At 37.8% G+C, this 23,056-nt stretch overlaps 1 protein-coding gene across 3 annotated transcripts in view; it reads left to right on the forward strand.

The window, feature by feature from the left end:
* The window catches only part of CTDSPL (CTD (carboxy-terminal domain, RNA polymerase II, polypeptide A) small phosphatase-like), an 82,982-nt gene extending 61,449 nt beyond the window's left edge, over positions 1-21,533 (forward strand). For all 3 annotated transcript variants that reach the window (XM_009333299.1, XM_009333300.1, XM_009333301.1), the window contains 5 exons: positions 706-807; positions 5,862-5,918; positions 13,282-13,374; positions 15,024-15,209; positions 17,116-21,533. In XM_009333299.1, coding sequence (XP_009331574.1) covers positions 706-807; positions 5,862-5,918; positions 13,282-13,374; positions 15,024-15,209; positions 17,116-17,241 — 564 coding nt within the window. In that variant the 3' untranslated portion in view covers positions 17,242-21,533. The remainder of the gene's footprint in view (positions 1-705; positions 808-5,861; positions 5,919-13,281; positions 13,375-15,023; positions 15,210-17,115) is intronic.
* Positions 21,534-23,056: the final 1,523 nt, after the last annotated feature.

Raw genomic sequence — 23,056 nt, forward strand, 5'->3', positions numbered from 1 at the left:
ATTGCTTTCAGAAAAATTGTCAATTCACGTAATTGGTACCATTTTTTAGTAAGGGCAGCGTACTGTAGAAGAGCCTGGTTTAGGTTCTGTACTGCAGTTTTAATACCTTGATTGGGAACATAATCCGCATGAAAGCTCTTGGCCAGCACCCTCACAAGTGGTAAAAATGAGAGTGGAGACATGTCCTGGAAGATAAAATTAGTAATGCTTCTTCCTTCAGGACTGATTTCTCCACTTTAGCATCTTTGATGGCAAACAGAAATAACAATTGGTGTAAATGTCCATCAGTGTGGTATGGCTGGAAATGGCATTGACTGTGAATAGGATAACAACAGCATCCAAAACTGAGGTATTAGGAAGAGGGTCACTGGAAAAGATACTGTATCCAACGTCCCATTTTTTACTGTTGTTTTTTAGCTAGTGGTGGTGTTTTACTATTTTCATTTCCAATGCTTTGTAGATCATTCTAAACAAGTCTCTCATTTTCAAAAAAAAAAAAAAAAAAAAAACTAGTCTGTTCGGGTATTGCATGAGCCATTAATTTCCATACATGTACTTGCGATGAGCCCAGAAAAACATTTAATTTTGAGTCATGTATTTCAGTTCCCAGTAACTACTAGAATAGTAATGTTGGCAGAAGAGGGCCCCTTCAATAGAGATTTTACTTTTTTTTTTGTTGTCTTCCTCTTTTCTTTTTGTTTTTAGCCACCAGCTAAATACCTCCTGCCAGAACTGACAGCATCAGACTATGGAAAGAAGTGTGTGGTCATTGATTTAGATGAAACTTTAGTGCACAGTTCATTTAAGGTAAGTAAATTCAAAAGTGATTTCTTGCAACTTGAATCTGTCGGTGAATGCTGTAGGAACTGTTAAGCCTTTTAACACATTAACTAGTCTTACAGGCTCTCCCAGGATGCCTTGTAGTTCTCACTGTTACTCCTATGATTATTCATCCTAATTTAGCTGTAAGGGGAGTAAGAGACATTGCTGGTTTTTGGGGTTTTTTTGTTTTCTTTTTTTTTTAATTCTGAGAAAGTCACACCGACTGCAACAAGGCCTTGAATGGTTATTGACTTTATGGCTTTAAATGGTAACTATTCCAACAAGGACCTGTATGTTAACAGGTACAAGCCTTGTTGCTCTGAAACCATGGTTTCATTTTTGATGTTTAAATGATGCCGTAGTTAGTCTAGGAGAATGGAAATTCAGCACAGCTCACGCTAGGTAGATGTACCTTAAACCAGTAGGTTTTGGGCACCAGTGGTTGCTGTGCTCTGTTGCCAGACAAGATTGCTTTCCGTGTCAGGCTGCTGTCCCGATCGCAGTAAGTGTCTTTAAGTATTTAACTTTCACAACAGGAAAGCGAATAGTATTTAGCTGTTGCTGATGAGTCAGTCATCTTCTAGAAGCAACTTTTATAACCCTTCAGATTTCAGCATGTGGTGGAAGTAGTGGTATTTTTCTATTGTTTAAATAGGGCTAAATTTAGAATAGGAGAATTCAGAAATACAAATAACCTAAATTGGCTCATAATAGTGGTAGTATTTCTCATTAGCAAATGTCAGACATGATAAAGCATGTGCTAGTTTTAAACTTCGATATTGGAGAATTTTTAGAATCAATAGTATGTTTCCTTATTAGTAGCAAGCTAGAGATACCACCAACTTTATAGTCTTCTAGTTCTGGTTGCACTCCATTTTTCACTGTTAGAATAAACTCAACATTTTAATCCTGCAGTATTGAGTTGCCAGCATTTAAATATGCAAACCATAATTCACATTGTGGTTAGAATTTGGCAATCGCCTGTCTTTGTTGACTTAAAGAAGAACTTATATGGAGATACTAGAACAAATATTCCTGTGCCTCAAACTGAAACTAAGATTCTTCTCTGTCTTTATTGTGCCTAATGGTTTATAACTATTTGTGGTGGCGTACAGGAACCCCTTAACCTCAGTGCCAAATCCTTGTCTTCTATACCCAGACTGAACTTGCACTTGAGAATTTTTCAGGGAGATTAGAAACAGATTGGGAAGGGAGGGACCATGTCTTCCTAATTAAATGAGAGTCAAAAATAGGAGGGGAAAGCTGAATTTAAAAGTCTAAATTTACATAAAAATAATGAAGTATTAGGCGTAGTGTTATCTGAAATGTAAAAATAAAAGTTTGTTTTCTGAATGCTGTGGGTAACTTTGTACTGTGATTTTTCTGTTTTTTGAAACAAAATGAGATTCAATTTAGGTGGTTATTAGTTCTTTTTTTAAAACCATTTTAAAGAAATACGTTTGATGGTTGACATAATGTAAATCCTTTCTTGTAGGACTGAGGTTTGCCTTTATTGCAGAGTGCGTTCTTAGTGGGCACGTTTTAATCATCCCATTTATTCAAATGATATTTAATGGGTATTTTAAATGATGTTAAATAGATATTTAAGAAAAATCAAAAGATTATTCTACTTAATCTTGAACACTGAATAGTGTTTTGTGTTAGGAAAAGAAAACTGGTCCTTTTTTGTGTGAAGTAAATAGTGTTAGGCAAATGTTGGAGTTTCTGCAGTATTAGTGTCTTACAGCTACGATGGCATTATCTTAACGTGAAGCCCTGTGATGGGAATATGTAAGAGAAAACCAAGTGTTGGAGGAAATGGCTTTAGTTGTTTAGTGGTGGGCACTGTCCAGAGGTGCTGTTTGGATTTTGTGTCATAAAGGGAGATACTTCAGCTGAAGTAAGGCCGTTGCCGTCATCAAAAATAACGATGGATTTCCAGAAGAGCAGGGTTTTTAACACCTATATGCACACTGCTCTGCCTGAATAATCAAGTTACTTTTGCAGCTTCTCTTAGTTGTATTTTTTTTTGGTTTTTTCACTGAAACATGTCTGCTCTACCCAGGCAGGTCCCCACTTAAAAGCTGTAAAAGTGTATGTAAATTTGTGATTTTTAGTACAAAAGGCTTTATTCAAAAAACAGAATTCATAATTCTGTTGTGAAATAGGCTTCATATTTCAAATGCAGATAATTTTTTTTTTTTTAACACAACCAGAGAGGCAGAGTATTTGAAGTGCTCTTTTATGAAAGCAGCAACATCTGAAGGAGGGTAATTCTTGTCTTTTTATGCCCCTGCATATTTGTGAAGCTGTAAGGAGGTACTAGTCTTTCATGTTAAGTTCATATTAAAGGAAGAAAGTTTGGGGTGCTTTGGCAAGAGTAAAAAAGGAATAGATAGACATTATATTATCGTTCCCATCATAAAACAATAATAGAAGCAAAAATCATAAATCATCAAATCAAGGAGATGTAAGCATGGTTTTGTATAAAATGAATTAAACCACATGCAAGTCTGGAATGTAGTCATATTCAAAACTGGCTGTGAAACACTTTTAGAACATTTAAAACTCTGAAGCTTTTTATTAAACAGAAACAGTTGTAACTAAAGTAAAGATTTTCAATGGAAATACATTGTCTTCTTCCACGATCTGTCTCTGTGGTTCCCACTCGAGGCATGTACGTGCTTCGTGTGTGCAACCCCAGAAACCTTTATCCAGCAAACTGTTGCAGACTTTTCGCCTGTCTTCCCATCATGATGAAGCACAGAACCCCAGTCCATGCTCTCTTCCTTATCGCTTGTGCCAACAAGAAAGCTGCATAGTACCTAAAGTATAAGTGGGGGAAGCAAATATGTAGTTAAGAGTAGTTTGGTCAGTGTTACAAAGTCTAAGGGTGAGTTTCATTTGTTAGTAAAAATCAGGTTGTCTAAACAGAATGTGGTTTTCTCTCACATCTGGTTGCTGTTGCTCCTGTTAAGAAAGTTTAGTAATAGCTGTATTACCATCAGTGGACTTCAAAACCTTTGCAACTTGCAGTGACCTATTCTCTTTCTGCTGGTACAGAATATTTATCTTGCTTAAGGGCACCATGCATATATAAATTCTTCAGGTGTGTGCAAGTCTTCTCAAAGTATGCACAGAGCTGGCACCCACTTGAAAACTCTGGTGGCTGAGTTATTGAGAGTTCATTTGGGTTTCTTTTAAGGTGAAGCTTCAGAATATTTTTGTGTGCCTGTTCTCCGGCTATTAGAGATGCTGCAGAGTATCTTCTCTCTCTGAGGGGCTTCGTGTAGGTAGCAGATGGGAGCCTCGCCTCTGCCTTTTTCAGAGGCAGGAAGGGGGGTATATCTTGCGAATTGCTTGATGTCAGCTAAAGAAACATTCAGATTATATCTGCGGGTGTTTGAGGAGTTCTTTAGATCATACTAACGCAGCAGTCATCAACAGAATGGAGTTTTCCAGCATCAGCTGCTCTGGAGGTTTGGTTGCCAATACTGGTTGGTCAGGACAAGTAGATTCAGTGTAGCTTCTCATTTGCCCTCTGATGCAGTACTTGCAGATGTCAGATCAAAACATCTTCCTTATTGCTTCGCTACTGAGAGAAGGTGTTGCCCTCTGTATAAATTCTTGCGGTCGTTTTGCTCTCCTTGCAGGAAGGTCATTTAACAGTGGAATTAGAATCTCGTTTTTCCAGGGAATGAGATCAAAGTGATGCTATCAGGTTAATACTGCAGGATTCCTTTTTCCTACCATTTTTCACGGAGCACCTGTTTAGGCTCACCAGTTTGTGATCTGTTTCTCGGTCTCTACCTGGGCAGCTTCAGGGCTTTCTTGGCACCCCCTTGCCCCCCGTGTGGGTTTGAAGGCTGTTTCTAGTCTCGCAGATTCTTCAGGGACGTGCTCCTTGGTGGTACTTAAGATCAGTCTATTGGCTGATCCAGAAAACCAGGTGGGAAAGTCTGTGAAAGTCTGATAGAGCTGAGTGAAGAGGTTTTCCAGCTTTAGTAATGCCAGTTACCAGCCAGACTACTCCCAGCCTTCATTTTAGGCTGTTATCCATGAAGCATATTGTCTGTTAATCATTCCTGTTAAAACTGTATTTGGCAGCTCTGTATCTCAGCCATTTCCAAGCTGCGGATCATAGAGTGAGTTACAAACTTCAGCCAGGCATGTTTACATGATTTTTTTTTTTTTTAATCACAGACATAATGCATGACGTACCAAAGGATCCTGCCAAGTTTGATGTCCATTTGAACTAGTAAACATTCTTAGCTGTGCGTCCCCCAACTACCACTACTGTCTAGCCAAGATTAGACTGTGTACTCTTAAACTGTCTACAAGGACATTTTCCTGCTTTCCAAAGTAATTTTACTTCACCAACAGTTTTTCACAGTAACTTGTAAGAAATAAGTTGTATTTAACAGGCTAGACAAATGGATTCAAGGACTTGGACAGAGTGTGCGTGCTCTTCCCTTTTGAATTAAAATGCAGTTTTACATGAGTAATTTGATTGGTATAGCATGTTCTTGAGGTATCACATCTTGAGAATCATTTAACTACACAACTTAAGTCTTGTTGCAGAATTTATATTCAAATATAAACATTAGATATTACTTTTACCACTGTCTTTATTTTTAACTAATTACTAATTGATGACACAAAGTAGAATATGTGAAGCACGTAGCTGAATTTCTTTGTCATCATCCACACAGACTTGATGAAAGAGTTACCCAAATAGATACTTACCCTGGTAAACACACTCAGCGGTAGTGGGGGTTATTCAAGCAGTGAAGCGTATTACATTGTGTGAAGCTTAAAAATACAAGAGAAGAGGGAAGTGCAGTATCTGGTGAATACAGCTGTGCAAGGCTTCTGACTTGTGTGTGTAAAGGGTGCACACACAGAGTGGATCTGTATAGTCAATAGTGTTTATTAACTTGTTCCTCAAAAGTGAGTAATCTTCTCTCTTACGCCTCTGAAATTTTCCCTCTAATGATCTTATCTTTAACGTTGATTTCTTTCCTTGTCATTCTTTCTAGCCAATTAGCAATGCTGATTTCATCGTTCCTGTTGAAATTGATGGAACCATACATCAGGTAAGCGCTCTTTTTCCTTCAGCGTTGTTCCAGTAGTGGAACTGTCCTCAGTGTCCCAGAGCATTATCTTTTTCCATTTGCTGCTTTACATTCAATAACTTGTCCTTCTGCAAAATACAAAAGCTGTGTACTCTGGAATGTATCGTCCAGACAGGCAACCATGTTTGATCAGCTATGTAGTTTCTAACTCCTAAGCCTCGATTTTAACTTTTTCCGTTCTCCAGAATATCTCTCAGGACTTCAGTACTTGACACTCTGTCAATTTTAAAATGGTTTCAAACAGGAAATGATCTAAGGATGGGTTTTCAAACATTGCTAGGCCCAGAAAAAACTACTTGAATACTGCATTTCTCATTCCCTCCATGGACAAACAGGACATAAGTTGGCTTTAATGTCTGTTGGTAGTTCATATGGACAAAGCTTTATAAAAGTATTAAGGAAGAACAGACATTTCTTCAGTTTTTGTGGCAATCTGTGTTTAAGTTCTGTCCCCTTTTCTTCCTGTAAGTAATTTAAGTTGCTCTGATAGGACTTTTTATACACTTAAGCATCTTTAAAAGGTCTGGACAAAATTGCAAGGAGACTGATTTTTATGTCTTATTCTTTAAGAATTTCAGTTAGGACTCTCTGAAATGGTTTTCAGTAAATGCAAAACACCCATAATTTGAAAGTCAGTCCCCTTCATGTGTCTTAGCTTGGTGTCTTTAATCAGTAGTCATTTCTGAAAACGTTGAATGAAATAAATTACAGTGCCGTAAATTTTCCTTTTCAGACAGACATTAAAGTTATTGCTGGAGACGGGTTTTACTGGTTAATGTGAAGTTGAGCCTTTCTGATACATGAATCTTGAAAATTGTTTGAAATGTCCTCTATTGGTTGTTGTAAGTTAAAGATAATGCAGTTACTGAGTTGCAAATGTTCCCTGGATGTGATTCAATGGAGATTTTAAATACTTCAATTTTTGAAAAGTTGTCTTTTATATGGATTATTTTAATATGTTCATATTTTCATCTTGGAACAATTGATAGATCATAAAGTTAGTTCATAGTTTTGTTTCATTTCCTGTTATGAAAACCATCCATGTAACTGTCACTTAAAATAATTACTAAATATTAGTCAGTGGACTGAAACGTGTTTTAAAGTGATAGTTGCTTTGACAGTTTTTACACTGTGCCTGTTTTATGTAGAAAAATCCAATATCTAGGGTACTTAAACCTGTAACGTTCACCAGAGCTGAATGCTTAAAATACATAAGTGATGTTTTGGGAGATTTCTATTGTGATATTGTCTGTCCTCATTTGATGTGGGCTTTAATTGTGTTTGGTGCTGTAATGCAGACATTTTCTCTCCTAAAACTTTCTAGAATGCTTTTGAAAGGGAATAAAATAGGTTGCCTAATGATTTTGAATGGCTTAGGATTGTGATCACTTAGCTTGTCAAGATTATATATTTACGTTTTGAAACAAAACCCAATAAAAGACTATTTGGGCTTTACAGTCAAGCACTTCAAAAGCCTGTTGCTTTTCCGTTCCCCGCTGCAAGCTTTCAGATTCTTCACCAAATGTAATGCAGTTAGGCACTCAAGATGACTGCATGTGGGGGAAAAACCCCACAAAAACAACTGGTCAAAGGGAGTGGATTTGTCCTTACCCTAACGGTGAACAGGAGGAAGGCTGCTCTTGACAGAGAAGGTCAAGTGAAATTAGTCTCTGACTGTGCTTTGCTGGAGACTTCCTGCGTAATTTTCAAGGAAATTGCTTAATCCCTTTCTATTTCAAGTTCTTAATCTCTAAAATAGGTGAAAATCTCAGTCGCAGTTGAAGTGAAGTGAATTGTAAGGAATTTGTGATCCTGGAAGTAGAGGTAATTTATACGGTATACAGAACAGGCAAAGTCTTGGGTTCGTGTGTTTGTAATACCTCTGCAGGCAAAGTAATGTACTGTCATCCACCAATCTTTTTTTATTCAACTGTGATAATCTGAAGGGCGAAAGCGGATGTTCTGGCTTAGTCTGAGCATTAACACAGGCTGTAGAGCTTTGACAACAGGTTCCCACTTCAAACCTGTAATTTTTTATTCACTTAGAGCACATACTGAACAGATCTCAAAAATTTTTTGTTTTCCATCAGAATTTGTCATCTGTATAATGCCTGTCCATTTTCTTAAGCAGTTTATATACTCAAAGATTAATCATTGGCATTGGGAAATAATTCTACCTGTTTAAAATATCATAGGATATGTGAAATGTTGTGGAACCATACTGTCCATAGGGTGTATCCCTACCTGCTTTACCAGTAAGCCTGGTATGTTACTGAGCTGGAGATTGTCTGACAGAGTATTGTTGTACTTGAACTCGGCCTTAGACAGAACCCCATGGAAAACAAATGGAGAAGACCATTTCAGAAGTGCCCGTTCAGAAAGAAATTTGAAATTATATGAGATTCTTCAGATCTCGTATACCAAAAATACAAGCTGTGGCAAATTCAATTGCTGTATGCTTGAAAGAGTTTTGAGACAGACTTATCTAACAAGCTTTGTTCATGGTAAATGTTGTAAGTTTTTGTTGTGCAACAGAGGCATTCAAAAAAGGCTGTCTTTAGTTTGGGGAGTTTATTTTCCCTTATGCCATTTATAATCCAAAGGTCAGAGAGATTCTTGTTCTTCTATAGGGAAGACAATTCAAAACATCATCTTAAAGGGTGCTTGGGTAAACCAGCTTCCCTAGATTAAAAAATAGCTTTTCTGAACACCCCTTGTCCCTCTGCCATCTTTCTTTCTCTAGCCTAATTTACCTTGTCTTTAGGAAGGATTTGTCATTTTATTTTACAAGGAAATAACTCATGTGTGGAGGTACCTTCTGTTACGGGTCTTCAGATGCCTGCAGAGACTGTGCCCGTCTACAGGGCAGCTAAAGTTACAGGAGATGAATTCCACGCTTTGTGTTGGAAATGATGGCACAGATACAAAAGGGCAGTTCTAATGCAAGCTGACACTCTTCTGGCCAGTTCTCTCATTTCTCTCCGGTTCTCTGAATAAAAGGAAATTGGAGCTGGTCCCCTGCTCTACCAAATTATAAGTGAGAAACTGTGGGAAGTCCAGTGACATGTGTTGCAACTGAGAGTGCTCTTTAGAGGAAGTTTACTGAGGATGAAAGTAGTGGCTGGAGAAAGATGTTCAACCTGTTTGGTACCCTTGACGTAACTTCTGCAAGAACACATCCTCTCTTTTGGAGCGTGCTTCCCATTTAACAAGGGCAGAGTGATCACAACCCCCGGATTGGAAACAGTGCGTTAAATATACCTTTAATCCCCAACGGGTAAAGATTTTTAGGGTACGATGGTTCTGTGTCTTTTATCCAAATTGACTTGCAATGCCTTTGTGCCTTGCTATCTGTTTCAAAGAGTAAAGAGGGCAGCCAGGAAGAGTTTGATTTGGTGTTACTTGGAATTTCATTCTTAAGTGTAATTTGTTTATTAAATGAGTAAAACTAGTTTTTAAGGTGTTTTTTTTTAATATTCAGTTAGCAATTGCTTATTTTTAGTTGCTGAAAGCTAAAGAAATACTTGGCATTATACTTCGAATGTAATGTACAAAATGTTTTTTATTGGTGGGGGGGAAATGCTGTTCGAATAATAAACTTTTTTTCTATAAAGGGCAAAATTCCTTAATTCTCTTACAGAAGGCTGTGGCCTGGTTCAAGTAATCCAGGATAGGCTGTATCCGTTCTAGCTGGCCTATTCTTGGTTACTTGCACTGGGAGGCAACCACCACTGTGTGAACCAGAAAGACGAGGCTCAAGGACGCGTGTTATTTTCTGCTCGCTCTAAAGAAGATGCACCCAGCCCGTGAAACAGGCGATTACAGGAGCTTGAGTTGTCATGGGCAGATTTCTTTGTCACTACTTGAAGATTTCATTATTGTAAATAATGAAAGTTCTTAAACTGCTTAAGAAAATAATTTTTTGAAACCAAAAAATTGTGGTTTTGAAAGGCAATTCTTTGTGTCCTATTTAATTGATTGAAATTGAGCTGGGTTTCTCTTTTTGTTTACAAATACTGAGTCTTTTTAGCTTAAGACTGCTTTGAGGTATAGAAAAGGTATGTGGAAATACCAAACGCTTGAAAACAATTAAAGATAATTACTTGTGTTCTGCCATTAGCAGCTGTAAGTACAGAATCCTGTGAAAACATGCCTAGTGCCTGGTTTGTGCCGTAACATTTTAAGAGTGATGTTCATTTTATATTAAAAAAAAGACTGTAATCCTAAATTCTTACTGTGATAAGGAAGAAATTAGTGAGCGTACAACACAGAAAAACTGGAGGTTGGTTTGGTTTTTTTAATGCCCTGAAGACAGCGTATAAATCTCAGAAAAATGCCAGGAGCCAGTTAGTCTAGAGACTTAAACTGAAGACATCAGGCAACAGAGGAAAAAGCCAAGCCACAAATAACCGTGCGGCATTGAGATGCAAGTCCAGCCACTAACAAAGTAAAGGGGAAAAAATTCCAAATGAGGAGGAAGAGGAGAAAAGAGCTGCACTGTCAGCTGAAGAAAGCTTTTTATGTGCAGTAAACCAAAGAGATTTTGTAGCCCAGGATACCAGTACACTTGCAGTTGCTTCCAGGATCTAAGTAGGACTTCTCAAAAAAACTTCAAGGAGAATAACCATCCAGAGTATTAATACATGTTGTTCTGCAAAAAACCCAGTGATGTTAAAAAAAAAAAAAGAAAGAAAAATAAAGGGAGGGGGGGTGAAGGAGTTGGGGCTTTTTAGAGAAGGAGAGAATTCAGGGAAAAATTTGGTGAGACCTCATCCTAAGAGATTGCATTTATTATTAATAAGGCATTTAAAATGAGGAGCGAATCTGTTGGCCAGAGCCCAATAGGTAAGATTTAAGGCAAAACAACAAGAGAAACTCAAGCAGAGGAGGTTGAGGGTGCTCTGTGGTGGATCAGGAGATCTAAACTGCAGGATGGAGACAGTACAACTTAAAAATGCTGTGTGCTTGCAGCTAATACCGGCTAGCTGCAGTATTAGGAGACCTACAAATTGCCAAAAGAGCGCATATTGCAAATACTTGCTTTTATAAGCCCACTCCTGTCCACAAGCCTGTGGTTAAGGAGCTCTCAGCCTGTAGCTACTGGGTTGATTTACTGTCTGCTCTCTTTATGGAGGAGGTGGGTTATGTTGCAAGCAGTAAAGTTCATATCCTTGGCTTGGAGTTTGTAGTTACATTCCAAGTGGAAATACTTCACCGACAGAGGCATAGATAGGGATGGAGGGCGAAGAGGAGACTTCTTTTGCTGTGGCTGAAAACACTAGGTTTTAAAAGGGAAACTAGTACTAGATTCCAGCACTAATTATCCCAGAATGACTTTAAGACTTTGGGGTGTCCCTTTTGTGCCCTCAGAAATAAGTGAAGGAATATAATTTAAGGCTAAAGAATTAAGAACTTCTTAAGAACTGTAGGGTTAAGGAGTAACTTGCATCCTGTGCACAAACTTGCTGTGTTTCCTCTTGTAACTGGCAAGTTGGATAGTCTCTTTCTGGGTACCCAAATGCAGAGGGACTGCAACTGTCTTTCTATCTGTGTCTTTAAAAATTTGAAGATGTAATTTGGAAAGGAAATATTACAGAACAACTTTGTGTAGTAAGATTTAAGTGAAAAATTAATTGCACTGTTATAGGAGAGGAAATTACTTGGTTTATGCCTAGTGAAATACAGGAAACTTTGCTGTAGTTATCTGGAAAGAGCGGTGTTGAAGTACATCTGTTAACTGTCTTTAACTCATAAAATGTCACATTTATTTAATTTATTGGTTAAGTGCTGCTGTGGTTGTTTAAAAAAAAAACAAATCTGGGTTATAAATTGTTATCTGTATCAAAGTTTGAATGTATTGCTTGAATCTGAGGGGCCAGAAATAGTTTAAACTTCATAGAAATAACTTAAAGCAGATCAAGTCTTTATGCTATGAGCTAAAGTAAAGTGGAAAAGTAATTAACATTTCTGCTTTGGTCATTAAGGTACAGCTCCATCATATATGTTTTATGAAAAACTTTGCTTTCAGATTTAGGTTTTCAATTTCAAGTCCCTATTGCGCAACTTATTTTCTTCTTTTGCTAAAGGCTTTAATTGTTACATTTCAGTTCAAGCTGGCATTTCTGTATTTTTCTCTTGCAGGCTTTCTCTCTGGGTGCCTTACTTTTTTTACCTCTTTATTAATATTAATCTAGTAAAAGACATATAATTAATCTAGTTCTACATATCAAAGAAGGAAATTCCTGAAATTGCATCAGTCTTGCAGTTCTTCCTGAATTCAGTTATACGCCAGACTTCTCCACTTAATTTTCAGTATTTAGAATTACTTGCCAAAGGAAGAAGATAAAATGCTGCAAATGTTTTCTCTCAAACTTTTAATCTAAGTGCAAACAAGATAGATAAATATTTTTTCAAGCAGACTCCCCTCTTCAGCTTCCCAGTATATTGTGAGCTAGTTGTAAGCTTTCTGAGCAGCAGTTATCTTATCTTGGTATTTTCTGTGAACACAAATCATCTTGCTTGCTCTGAAAGGAAAGGCAAGGAGGCTCTAATATTTGTTAATCACGTTGTTGACAGTAGGCAGCCAAGCTGCCTGTATGGTTGTCAGTGCAAAAAGGCAATATAGCGTTGCTGAAACCAAGCTGCTCGAGAGGAGAGGGATCCTGAGTATTTACCATCTTTATGGCAAGGTCACAGTAGAAGATGCTGTAGACTTTGCCACTAAAATTTGAAAGCAGCATTTGCTAGAGATTCTGCATGGTGCTATGAAGATTTTTGGTGAAAGCTCTCTGCAGAGCCAGATGACTGATAACTGTCCATAGTGAGGTACGGTACTTAGTGCCTGGAATTTAAAAAATGAAAGAATTAGCCACAGGAAGAAAACAGTTCCCTGTTGTGCAATTCCTGTCATCATAGAGGTTTCATCGGATTTATCCTGCTGTAAAGCTCTTCAGGACTGAAGACACCAGCACCAAAATCGTTTCGGTTGAGAGATCTGAATCCTCACTTCTTGAGAAGCCCTACTGTCTCTCTTTGCCTTTAATGAGATTTTTCAAGAAGCATCACTCCAGATGATGCACAGTATTTGCAATTGCATAATCAGCATGGGTCTTGGCAGCCCCTGCATTCAAATTTCTCACTATTGGATGTCTACTTTTATCTTGTATACTTTTTTTTTTCCCTTTCAGCATTTCATTTGAACTGCTTCCGTGTTAACTTTTGTTTCTTCAGGTGTTAGGATTACAGGAGCGTGTTGGGTTGTTTTTTTTTTTCCTTTCCTTTTACCTTAAACGCTATTTGACCTAAATAGTCGTTATCATTCCAGGTTTATGTATTGAAACGACCACATGTGGATGAGTTTCTTCAGAGGATGGGAGAGCTCTTTGAATGTGTACTCTTCACAGCCAGTCTAGCCAAGGTTTGTTCCTCTCTTCATCTCATTAGCCCTTAACTGTGCTGGTCAGTGGACTTTTGGTTGGGTTTTCTATGGATAATTATTTCCACAGTTGGTACTGTCTTAATTTTTCCCCTTCTTTTCTGCTTCTTTGTCTGACAGTGTGTACTTTGTCTGCTAGTGTGTGGGTAAGTGTTTCCATGGTAACACCATCACATATGGGCTTGTCTCATAATGTAGCCTCCATGCATTGCTCATAATGCCAATATGAAAGGCTTACGAGTTACCATGGTTATAGTGAGAAATTAGAACAAATAGCGTGTGAGTAAAGCAGTATATTAAAGCTGGGCATGAAATAAAATACACTGTATTTAACGCTATCTACGTGATCAACCAGTGATTCAGAAATTTACTGCATCTGAAAATTGGAAACACATTTTTGCAATTGCACCTTGACAGAACAATCTGGAGTTAGAAAATTAGACACTTTGTAAAGCTTGAAACATCAACAGGAATATTTTGTGCCCTCTGGTCTCCAGTAGCAGTAGTAGCTCGTACGTAGTTTTGTGGTAGACATTACAGTAGTAGACATCTTAAATTCTTCACTTCTTTCAGTGTATTGTATTTGTGCTCTCTTTTTTTGTAAAATTGTATTGATTATTTCTAAATAATACTCTAGCATAGTAAGCTTTTACTCCAACCTAGTGCAGAGACGGTGGAAGGGGACAGGACCCTGTTTGATCTGCTGTAGTGCCTTCTTACCAGAGGATTCTTCCCTGCGCTCTGTTTACCATGTTCTGTTCAGTCACGTCATGAAAATCCTAAATAATGGAACAATTTCATACTGCAGTTAGATGTCTAGCAGTTTTCTTAGTCAAAAGATTATTGATTTCAACATCAATTTTGTTTCTCAGTTTAAAATATAGGAAAATGGTAACTCCTATCCTGCAAAAATACGTTATAACTACCATTTTCAAGTACATGGTTATTTCATGTTCTGGTTTATTTGGATACTTTTCCTTGGACAGTTTATATCAATTGATGGATTCTAAGCTGTGCCTCACTTGAAGTATCATCTTATATATAAAATGAGAATTTCCCAGTATTGTACATGGGTATTTTTCCCAATAACATCTTTGTCTGATCTTTTATGGCCCAATCATGCAATTTGGTAATCTTAAAATTCTTACTGACCCAGCTGCTCCAAGGGCATCATTTGAAAAAGCTCCATCAAGCTGAGATGCGTTCAGCGCAGTTTATCTTCCGAGGCACATGGAAATGAATCGGCTGTGGAAATGGCTTCATATAGATTTTCTGTTAGCATTGGCTGGTTTTATGATAATGGTAGGTGAGATCACTGGATCCATCAACTTCTAGGTAACTCCTAGGGTAACTATAAGCTGGCCCTAAGAATAAAACCTAATCAATAAATCACAGAAAACGTTAGAGTGCAAGTTAGCCTTCTGTAGAACGATAACCGTCCTACTTCTGCGTTACCTCTCTATTAATCACTTCAGGTTTGCAGGCATGTAAGCTAATTAACAAGGAGCAGGGAAGAAAATGAAGAAAGGGCATTTAATCTGAAGTTCTTTTGTGTCCCTTCTTTGTATAGTTCTGTGAATTAGCCTTATCTGCACATTGCTAACTTCATGTTTCTAATTTCTGTTTTTAAGTATGCAGACCCAGTAGCTGACTTGCTGGATCGCTGGGGTGTGTTCAGGGCAAGGCTCTTTAGAGAATCCTGTGTTTTCCACCGAGGAAATTACGTGAAGGATCTGAGTCGACTGGGACGTGAGCTGAGTAAAGTTATTATAGTAGATAATTCTCCTGCATCTTACATCTTCCATCCTGAAAATGCAGTAAGTTTTCTTAGTATTCGAAGTACTCAAGCGTAACTTTATCTTTCTGATCCTTGCCCAGACTTTCCGATTCAGAAAATAGCCTTTCAGAATGCTGAGTTGTATTATTTTCTGTATTTTCTTAGACTGCAGGTAGGTTCTAGTATTCGCTGCCAAATGGTGAAGGACTAGGGCAAACTGATCCTGACAGCGTGTCGTAGTCATGACTGTTCATCTGCTTTCAGTTTTAGCTTTTGGCATGAAGTCCATCAGTTTTGAGAAATACCAGGCGGTGTAGAACCTGAATAACTAACCTAGCTCTAAAAAGAGAAGCTGCCCTCCAGCATAGTTTTTGTTCATTGGAGTGGTGATTACAGAAAGGATGGTTTACTTGAACGGCTTTTGGTACTCCATCTTTTTTCATTGTGTGAATGAAAATGTTTTATTAGACAAGATAATTAATGCTTTACTGGTTACTATCCGAGTTCTGTATTCGTGGCTAAGGGGAAGAAAAAAGTCGAGATCCTGTTGTGTTACGCTTCTCCTTTTAAGTATTTTTGTGAAAACTCGCTTCATAATTAGAAATGTTAGTCAACAAGTTCATCAAGTTTTAGGAATAAGGATAAAAGGCAGGCAACAGTACTTGAAGGGAGAATAATTAGAAGCAATGTGTGTTTTCACTGTATGTTTCGTATCGGCTCCAGAAACTATGATGGAATGGTCTGGCACTTGCTCCATCCATTGCTGCAATCGGTACAGATGCTCACATCTGTTTCGTAGCTGCCAGGATAGCAAGCTGGAACTTGCCTTAGATCCACTGACTTTTAAACAACCAGGCTGTGCATTGTTTTCTTTCATGTTTTTTAGGCTTCCTTTTTTTGTGAACTGTTAAGATTAACATAGGAAATTTTTATCAGGAACACCATTTTGCATGGTCCTGCCTCTCCGGAATAGCATTTTTTTTACGTGAGCTATTTATCTTGCAGCAGTCAGCTTTTAAATTCAGATCCTAATACTGTGATGCCCTAAATGACTGGGTGAAAACATTTTTCTGGTTGGTGCCATACATGGTTTAAAGTTGCTATTTATAATAACCAGGAGCTGTAGCTCTAATTTATGTTCGTGGTTAAAATTAAAAACCTGATCCAGATCATCATTTGGTATCTCAGAATTCAGTGCCAAGAAAATAACGAGCTGTAGAAATTTGGGAGATGAAATTAAGGGCCTTGTCAGAGTGGTTTAATCATGTATAGAAAAGTGCTGTTAGCTAACTGATATTCGAGTCTCTGCAGAAACCAGAGCTTGTAACAAGATCCAAGATAGTCTTTAAAAGACCTCAGTATACTTCCATAGTGAAGATACACAGACCTCCTTCCCCAAATCCAGCCCACATATTTAAGTGTTATTATATGCATTATTTTCTGAACCCAATCTCAAGGTCTTATATTTTAATCGGAGAACTGTTCTATACTCGCTGTTTAAATATTTCCTCCGCAGCCTCATGCCAGAAGGGGTTGTTGCTGCATGCCTATGTTTAGTGACTCACACTGATAATACTTAGAGGGGAAAAAAAGACTTGCCTGTAAATAAAGTGTCAGTACAGCTTCATAACCTGTATCTTCCTTCCAGTCTCTTGTGAATATCAAGGAGGCAGAGCAAATTGAGCTGCCCAGTGTTGGGTCATGTAGGTTACCTGGACGTGTAGGAGAAGGTCAGCTGCATGTCAGCTGTTTTACGGTTGGATTTGGGGTTGATGTTGCATACTAGAAAATGTGGACTTGAACCTGGTACTCCGCTGGAATGCTAATGACTAGCAACGTGCCTTACTGTGGTGGCAGTGAGTATTACAGGACATCTACACAGGCAAAACTCACATGTTCTTCACATCGTAAAGTCATCTTAATATTTATTGGTTGCTTTGTTTCAGGTGCCTGTGCAGTCCTGGTTTGATGACATGACAGACACAGAGCTGCTAGATCTTATTCCTTTCTTTGAAGGACTAAGCAAAGAGGAAGAAGTTTACAGTATGCTTCATAAACTCTGCAACAGGTAGCCCTTAACTTTGACTGACTTCTGCTGCTAGATTGCAGTTGCTAGAGGCTGTCTCCATCTTTTTCAGCTCTTTCAAATGTAAGCTTTGGGGAGGTCACCCCTGTCAGAAGTGCTACTCTTGATCTTCCTGTTACATTGGACACGGACAATCATGAGTGATGCTATTAAGCCTTCAGAAGCCTGACTCCTAAGGTCATGTGTTCAGACTACTTTTTTAAAGGAAAAAAAAAAAAAAAAAGAAGCTATTTTAAATGGAACTCTTTTAATGAATTTCATAAATGGACATCTTTTACTGGATCAGCTTTTCTTAAAACATGCCAAAAAAGAAGCTTGTATTTCAGCAGTCGAATTTCTCTCCCTTTCTTCCCCTCCCACTATGCAGACAATTTTACCCCCCTGCTTAGAGCAGTTGACCTGACTCTGAATTTTTTCTTACAGAATGAAGTGCCTTTTTGAATGTTATTTTAAGATAAAAATTCATTTTTGTATAAGACGTATTTCCAGACATCTTTTAGTCTTGTATTGTCTAAATGCTTTAAAAGGAAAAAGGAAAAATTTTATAGAGCACTGTAATATATAACAAAGGAAAAAGTTGAAACAAAGATGCTGGGTTCCTGTCTCCACAATGACATTAAGTTGTATTACATTTTGTCATGCTCAGAAGGTTTAAGCGTTTGTGGGAGGGGTGATTTGGGTTAATTACATGGTTGTTTCACTGATATGATTTTGGGCACAGTTTTGAACATATCTGCAGTTGTTTGAGTATTAGGGAATGATGGAATTGAGAAAATAAGGTGGCTAATAGATCTAAAGCACCTTTTCTTCTAGACAGATGAAGTTCTATTCTCTCTGCTTACGCACAACTGCCATGCCTCTCATTTTTTGGAAAACCATTATCTTGGGAGAATGGGGAGGAGGTCTATTTATTAGTTTAAGATTCTTTTCTTAAAAAAACCCATCTGGGTAAGCTGGATCTGTGTTGAGCTGTTTGGAGTACTTTTTTCTTTTAATTGCTGCTACTGTATACTCACCAAATGGAGTTGACCATCGGCTGTTACACTGTTTTTGCCATTGTGCCTGTGCTATGAAACATTTTCTGTAAGCTGCAAACTTGGGCAATAAGTAAAATGCAGGCTTCATAACCCGCCCCTATGTATTAATCCTACGGTATCTGATATACCAGAGAACTCAGTTAAAGGTGACCTGCAAAGGATTTTTTTTTTTAATACAATTTTTTTTTTCAATTGGGATGAAGCCCTCTCCTTTCTTTGGTATATAAAAATGCAAAAAGTATTTTTCCCACATCTCTGATTTGTATTTCTTCTTCCTCAAGGTGTAAGGTACAGATGGGGAGCTTTACTGAGTCTTGCTAGAAGGGCAGAAGTTACTAGCCTAGACTAAAAGTGGTCCTTTGGCTTTGGAGTTGAGTAAGTCTCATCTCTGAATCTGAGAACCTGCTTAGCATCTTCTGTAGTGTCATAGGTACCCTTTCAAAAGAATAACTTTTAAATGGTTTAAGCCTTGGAAGAACAAGGCACACCAATATTATTTTTTTTTTCCTTTCCAGTGTCACCTTTCAATTATTTTTCCGGACCAGAAATCTACAAGCATAAAAATTACAGCTATGTTTGGCTGTCATCAGAGAAAACTAAATGAAGTAGTTGGTGCTTCTAAGTAGCCTTGTGTTAAATTCTGAATAGTAGACCCCCTTTGCCTTTTCCATTTTTCTTGAAAAGTGTTGACGACTTGGAAAAAAATTTTTTGCGACGGACGGGGATTGTCATCCTTGTCTAAAACATTGGTGAAGCAGCTTAACAAATTCATTCATAGAAGGACAGGCCAGCCTACACAGGCAGTGAGTAGATTGTCGTAGGTGCAGTATAAAACTGAAAGATGACTTGCCCCCTTGCAGGGCAGCTGTGCACCAGCTGCTCGCTGTGTCTCGTAGCGAGGGATGTGGGAGGCGGTCCCGTGACACTCGTGAGTCTGTACGGCATCACCGTTTTGTTTTCTTACCAGTTGGCATTACCTTAGTACTGTATAATTCTGTGCCACAACAAAAGACAAAACTGTCAAATTTTAAAACCTACGTTGTTTAAAAAATGGAAAAAAAAAAAAAGGACGTATGGATTCTGGTTAGTCCATTAACGTTTACTTTCAGTTTAAGATTGTTTAATTTTGTATTTGACTTCAGAATAATGAAACTAAGCTGCCAAAAAGTTGTTCTCTGAGCAGTATTTTCAACTGTGTTTGTAGCTTCTAGGCTTCAAATACATATTGCAGGGAAGTATTCAGGTTGTAGTTAGTTGTGCAGGTATGATAGGAATGGCTGAAAAAATTCAAAGATTTTCTCGCTAGCATTAGACCAAACAATCTTCCAATGAGACAATAAATACCCCCCCCGAGACATTACCATTTAACGGTTGTGGACTGTTGTACGTGAGACGAACCATGTCATTAGTTTGCATTTATGAAAGCAGCGATTTCATGAACCAGTTGCCTTAAGTCTGTGAATGAATGTTGATTATTAAAGTGTCTTGTATTGTTTTAAAATCCACATATAATGGACAACTGAACTTCTGCACCAGCTTCTGGAAGAAAGGTTCTGATGACGTTCTGTACAACCGTACTTGTTCTGTATTGTTTATTTTGGCTCTTGAAGTCCACAAATTAAAAAAAAAAAAAAAACTTATTTTAACTTAGTACAGCATTAAAATGACACTTGGTGACAATACAAAGGCGAAAAACTTGGCAACAGTTTTGATCTCTGCTAGTATCTTAAGAGTATTTTCTATAACTTCTGATGATTTTTTTTTTTTTTTTCTTTAACTCATTCCCATTGAAATAAAACTTGGAGTGCTCTGCAGTCAGGTTTGGACTTCCCTGGGTATTCAAATTTGGCCAAAGGGATCAAACTGTCATAGTTGTTTATTTTGACACTATCATCGTACTTGAAATTTCAAGTGTTAAGTTTGCGTGAATATACATACGCTATATATTTAGAGTTTCTAGATTTTAACAAAGCAATATAGTTCTGTCCATAAAGTCAGATAATGAGTGGAATGTTTGTAAAATTTGCAATACGGGTATTTGATTATATTTTAAATACAAGATTTTAAAAATTAAAATAGGAAAAAATACTTGTTTCCTAAATCTTTTGCATATTTTGAAGTGCAGTTAATGCATGCAGGTCACCAGGGCTGTTATAAACCCTGGTTTTCAATTCTATTCCTGGATATTATAGAAGTATTAAGAAGTCTTTTCCAGTTGGTCATTCTGTTCAGCTAAAGAAATGCTGCCTGGCCTGAAGTTCTGTTGTCCTTTTATGTTGGGTTAAAAAAGGTTTTTTGCCTGTATAGGTATTTTAAATTAAGCTGTAAGGCAGGATGCCTTAGATTCTTGAAATTCAATTGAAGTGTTACGATTAAATTGCCATTTGTAAACTAGGGCTGTGCGCAGAATACTTGTTAACCACCAGGAAGCGTGGCAGGTTTTGAATGGAAGATCCTAGCAAATGTACAATATTGCTGTGTTCATTTAGGTAGCTTTGGAAGAATAATTTGTCTTATTTGTTTTGCCCTTTAATCTTTTTTAAACAGCAAAGTTATACATGGAAGAAACTCGACACCTGAAGAGATTTGGTTATCAGTGTATGCAATCACTTTATCACAGCATGATTTTGATTAGACTGGTTGGGGACAATAAAGTATCTAAATGACACTGGTGTGTACTGATGTTGCAGCTTTTGAAATTTCAGTGTAAAAAAAAAAAATCTGTAGCTATATAATTTACAAACACATAATCCTATGTTTTACAGATTCTTTTTAAACTAATAAAACACAGTACCGCACAGCCCTATTTGTAAAACAAAAACAAGTTTGTGCCTCTGATTTCCAAGGTGCTGTGATGTTACGCCTTTGTGGGGCGAGGAGGGCAGGTGAGACTTCGCGTGGGGCAGTTGCTTAAAAATCTCTGGGCTAACTATGCAAAACCAGCTGTCAGTTTTCTGTTTCACATTATATTGTAAAAATCCAGCTGACTTTTTTTCTTTCTTGTTAAAGATCTGTTGGGAACTTCTTAACAGGAGTAAGCAATGGAAATGTTTCTTTCTTTTTTCTTCCTTTTTTTTTTTTTTTTCCTAATAATGGAGCTGTTTACACTTTAATGCAATGAACAATCCAGCGATACTTGAGAAACACTACAGATACCATATGAGTGTTTTCAGGAGAGAGAAGTGTTGTCAATCAGGTATTGAATGGTTTCTTTACTGTCACAAATAAAAAATTTTAACAATATAGTTACTTGTGCATGTAATACTTCTCTGGGAAAAAGAATTTCTGCACTTCTCCTTCAGTAATAGTCACTGCCCTAATCTGACAGGGACTTTATTCCTGCTAATGCACATCCGTGTTAGATAGTAAAATCACCCATCTCTGCACTCTCCTCCCCCTCTCCTCTTTTTAGGTCATATATAGGACTCCTTATTGACTGCCCTGGCACCTGCTTGTGCAAACAGAGCTGATGAACTACTGATGAACTCTGCTAAATAAATTGGTGGTGACTCTGGCAGATGTTCCAGCTATTTAGATCTCTTGGATGAGATCATACAATAATTTGTTCAAGTCTCAAAGCTGTGTGACTTCTTTTGAAGGGCTTACTTCAGCTACTTGAATAGCTGTTCTTAACATCACTGCCATATCCAAATAAATATCTGAATAAAACACTTTATTTGCTTGGAAAGTCTATTTTGGGACTTTTTATCTGACACAGTAAGACTTAGGCAGAGCCTTCCTTTCTAGGAAAAGGCACATATTCTTAATGCTTTACGAGCAGAAAACCTCAGGCCTGTTAGAATAAGCAGCTGGCTCAAGATAGCACATTAGTTGCAATTAAAAATATTCTTTAGTTATTCCTATGATCGGTTGGAATGACCTAGACTGCTTTTACTTTGTACTGGTGGGTTGAGTTTTTTGATTTTTTTTTTTCCCCCTTTTAGTCTTTTTGTGGGGTGTGGCGTTTGTTTTTTTTTTTTTAAGTTTTACCAATTTCCTTAGCTGCTACTTAGGATAAAGATGCCTTTCTTTCATTCAGTAAAACAAGTATTTCAGAATTCATAAAACAGATCATTTACAGTGGTGAGAAAGATACTGTTGTTCTATCCTAGCTGATTGAAAGTAAGCGTTTGAAAACTGAATACACCATAGTTTATATACGTATATGCTTTCCAATATTTTTTTTTTTCCCTTTTTATTGTGTTCTGACTCAGAAGGAAAGCCAACCGCTCTGAAATTCCAGGCAAGATGGGATAGGGCTCTTCCAGGTGGGCTGCAGCTCCAGGGGATCCTGCAATCTCCAGCAGTTTTCCTGGCAAGCAACCTTCGCCATCCAGACTTCCTACCAACCCAGCTATGCTGGCAGGAGACCAGGCAAAGTTCTCCTGGACTCCTCTGTTGGTTCTGCTGGAGCTACTGGAAAAATAAATGATCTTTGAGTAATATATTCGTTTTGACAGGTTGGCAAACTCAAACTTGAAAAGCTTCCAGGCGTGTTTTGTTTAAAGCCTTCTCAAGTGCTGTTTCGAAGGGAGCTGTGCTGAGGAGCAGCTTGTCCTGTAATTGCGTAATGCCACGTTAATCAGCACTTCTGAAGCACAGGACGTGCACGAACATCGTGGACTCAATAGCGAGTAGGTCTGCATCTGCAATTACACACCTTCCCAAACAGCGATTTAGAAAGGTTAGATTTGGTCATCGCTTAAATCGGCAACAAACTGCATTTTTGAGGTGATGGCTGTGTCAGCTTAGCTGTATCCCCTG

Source organism: Pygoscelis adeliae, unplaced genomic scaffold, assembly GCF_000699105.1.
Source record: "Pygoscelis adeliae isolate BGI_AS28 unplaced genomic scaffold, ASM69910v1 Scaffold88, whole genome shotgun sequence".
NCBI lineage: Eukaryota > Metazoa > Chordata > Aves > Sphenisciformes > Spheniscidae > Pygoscelis > Pygoscelis adeliae.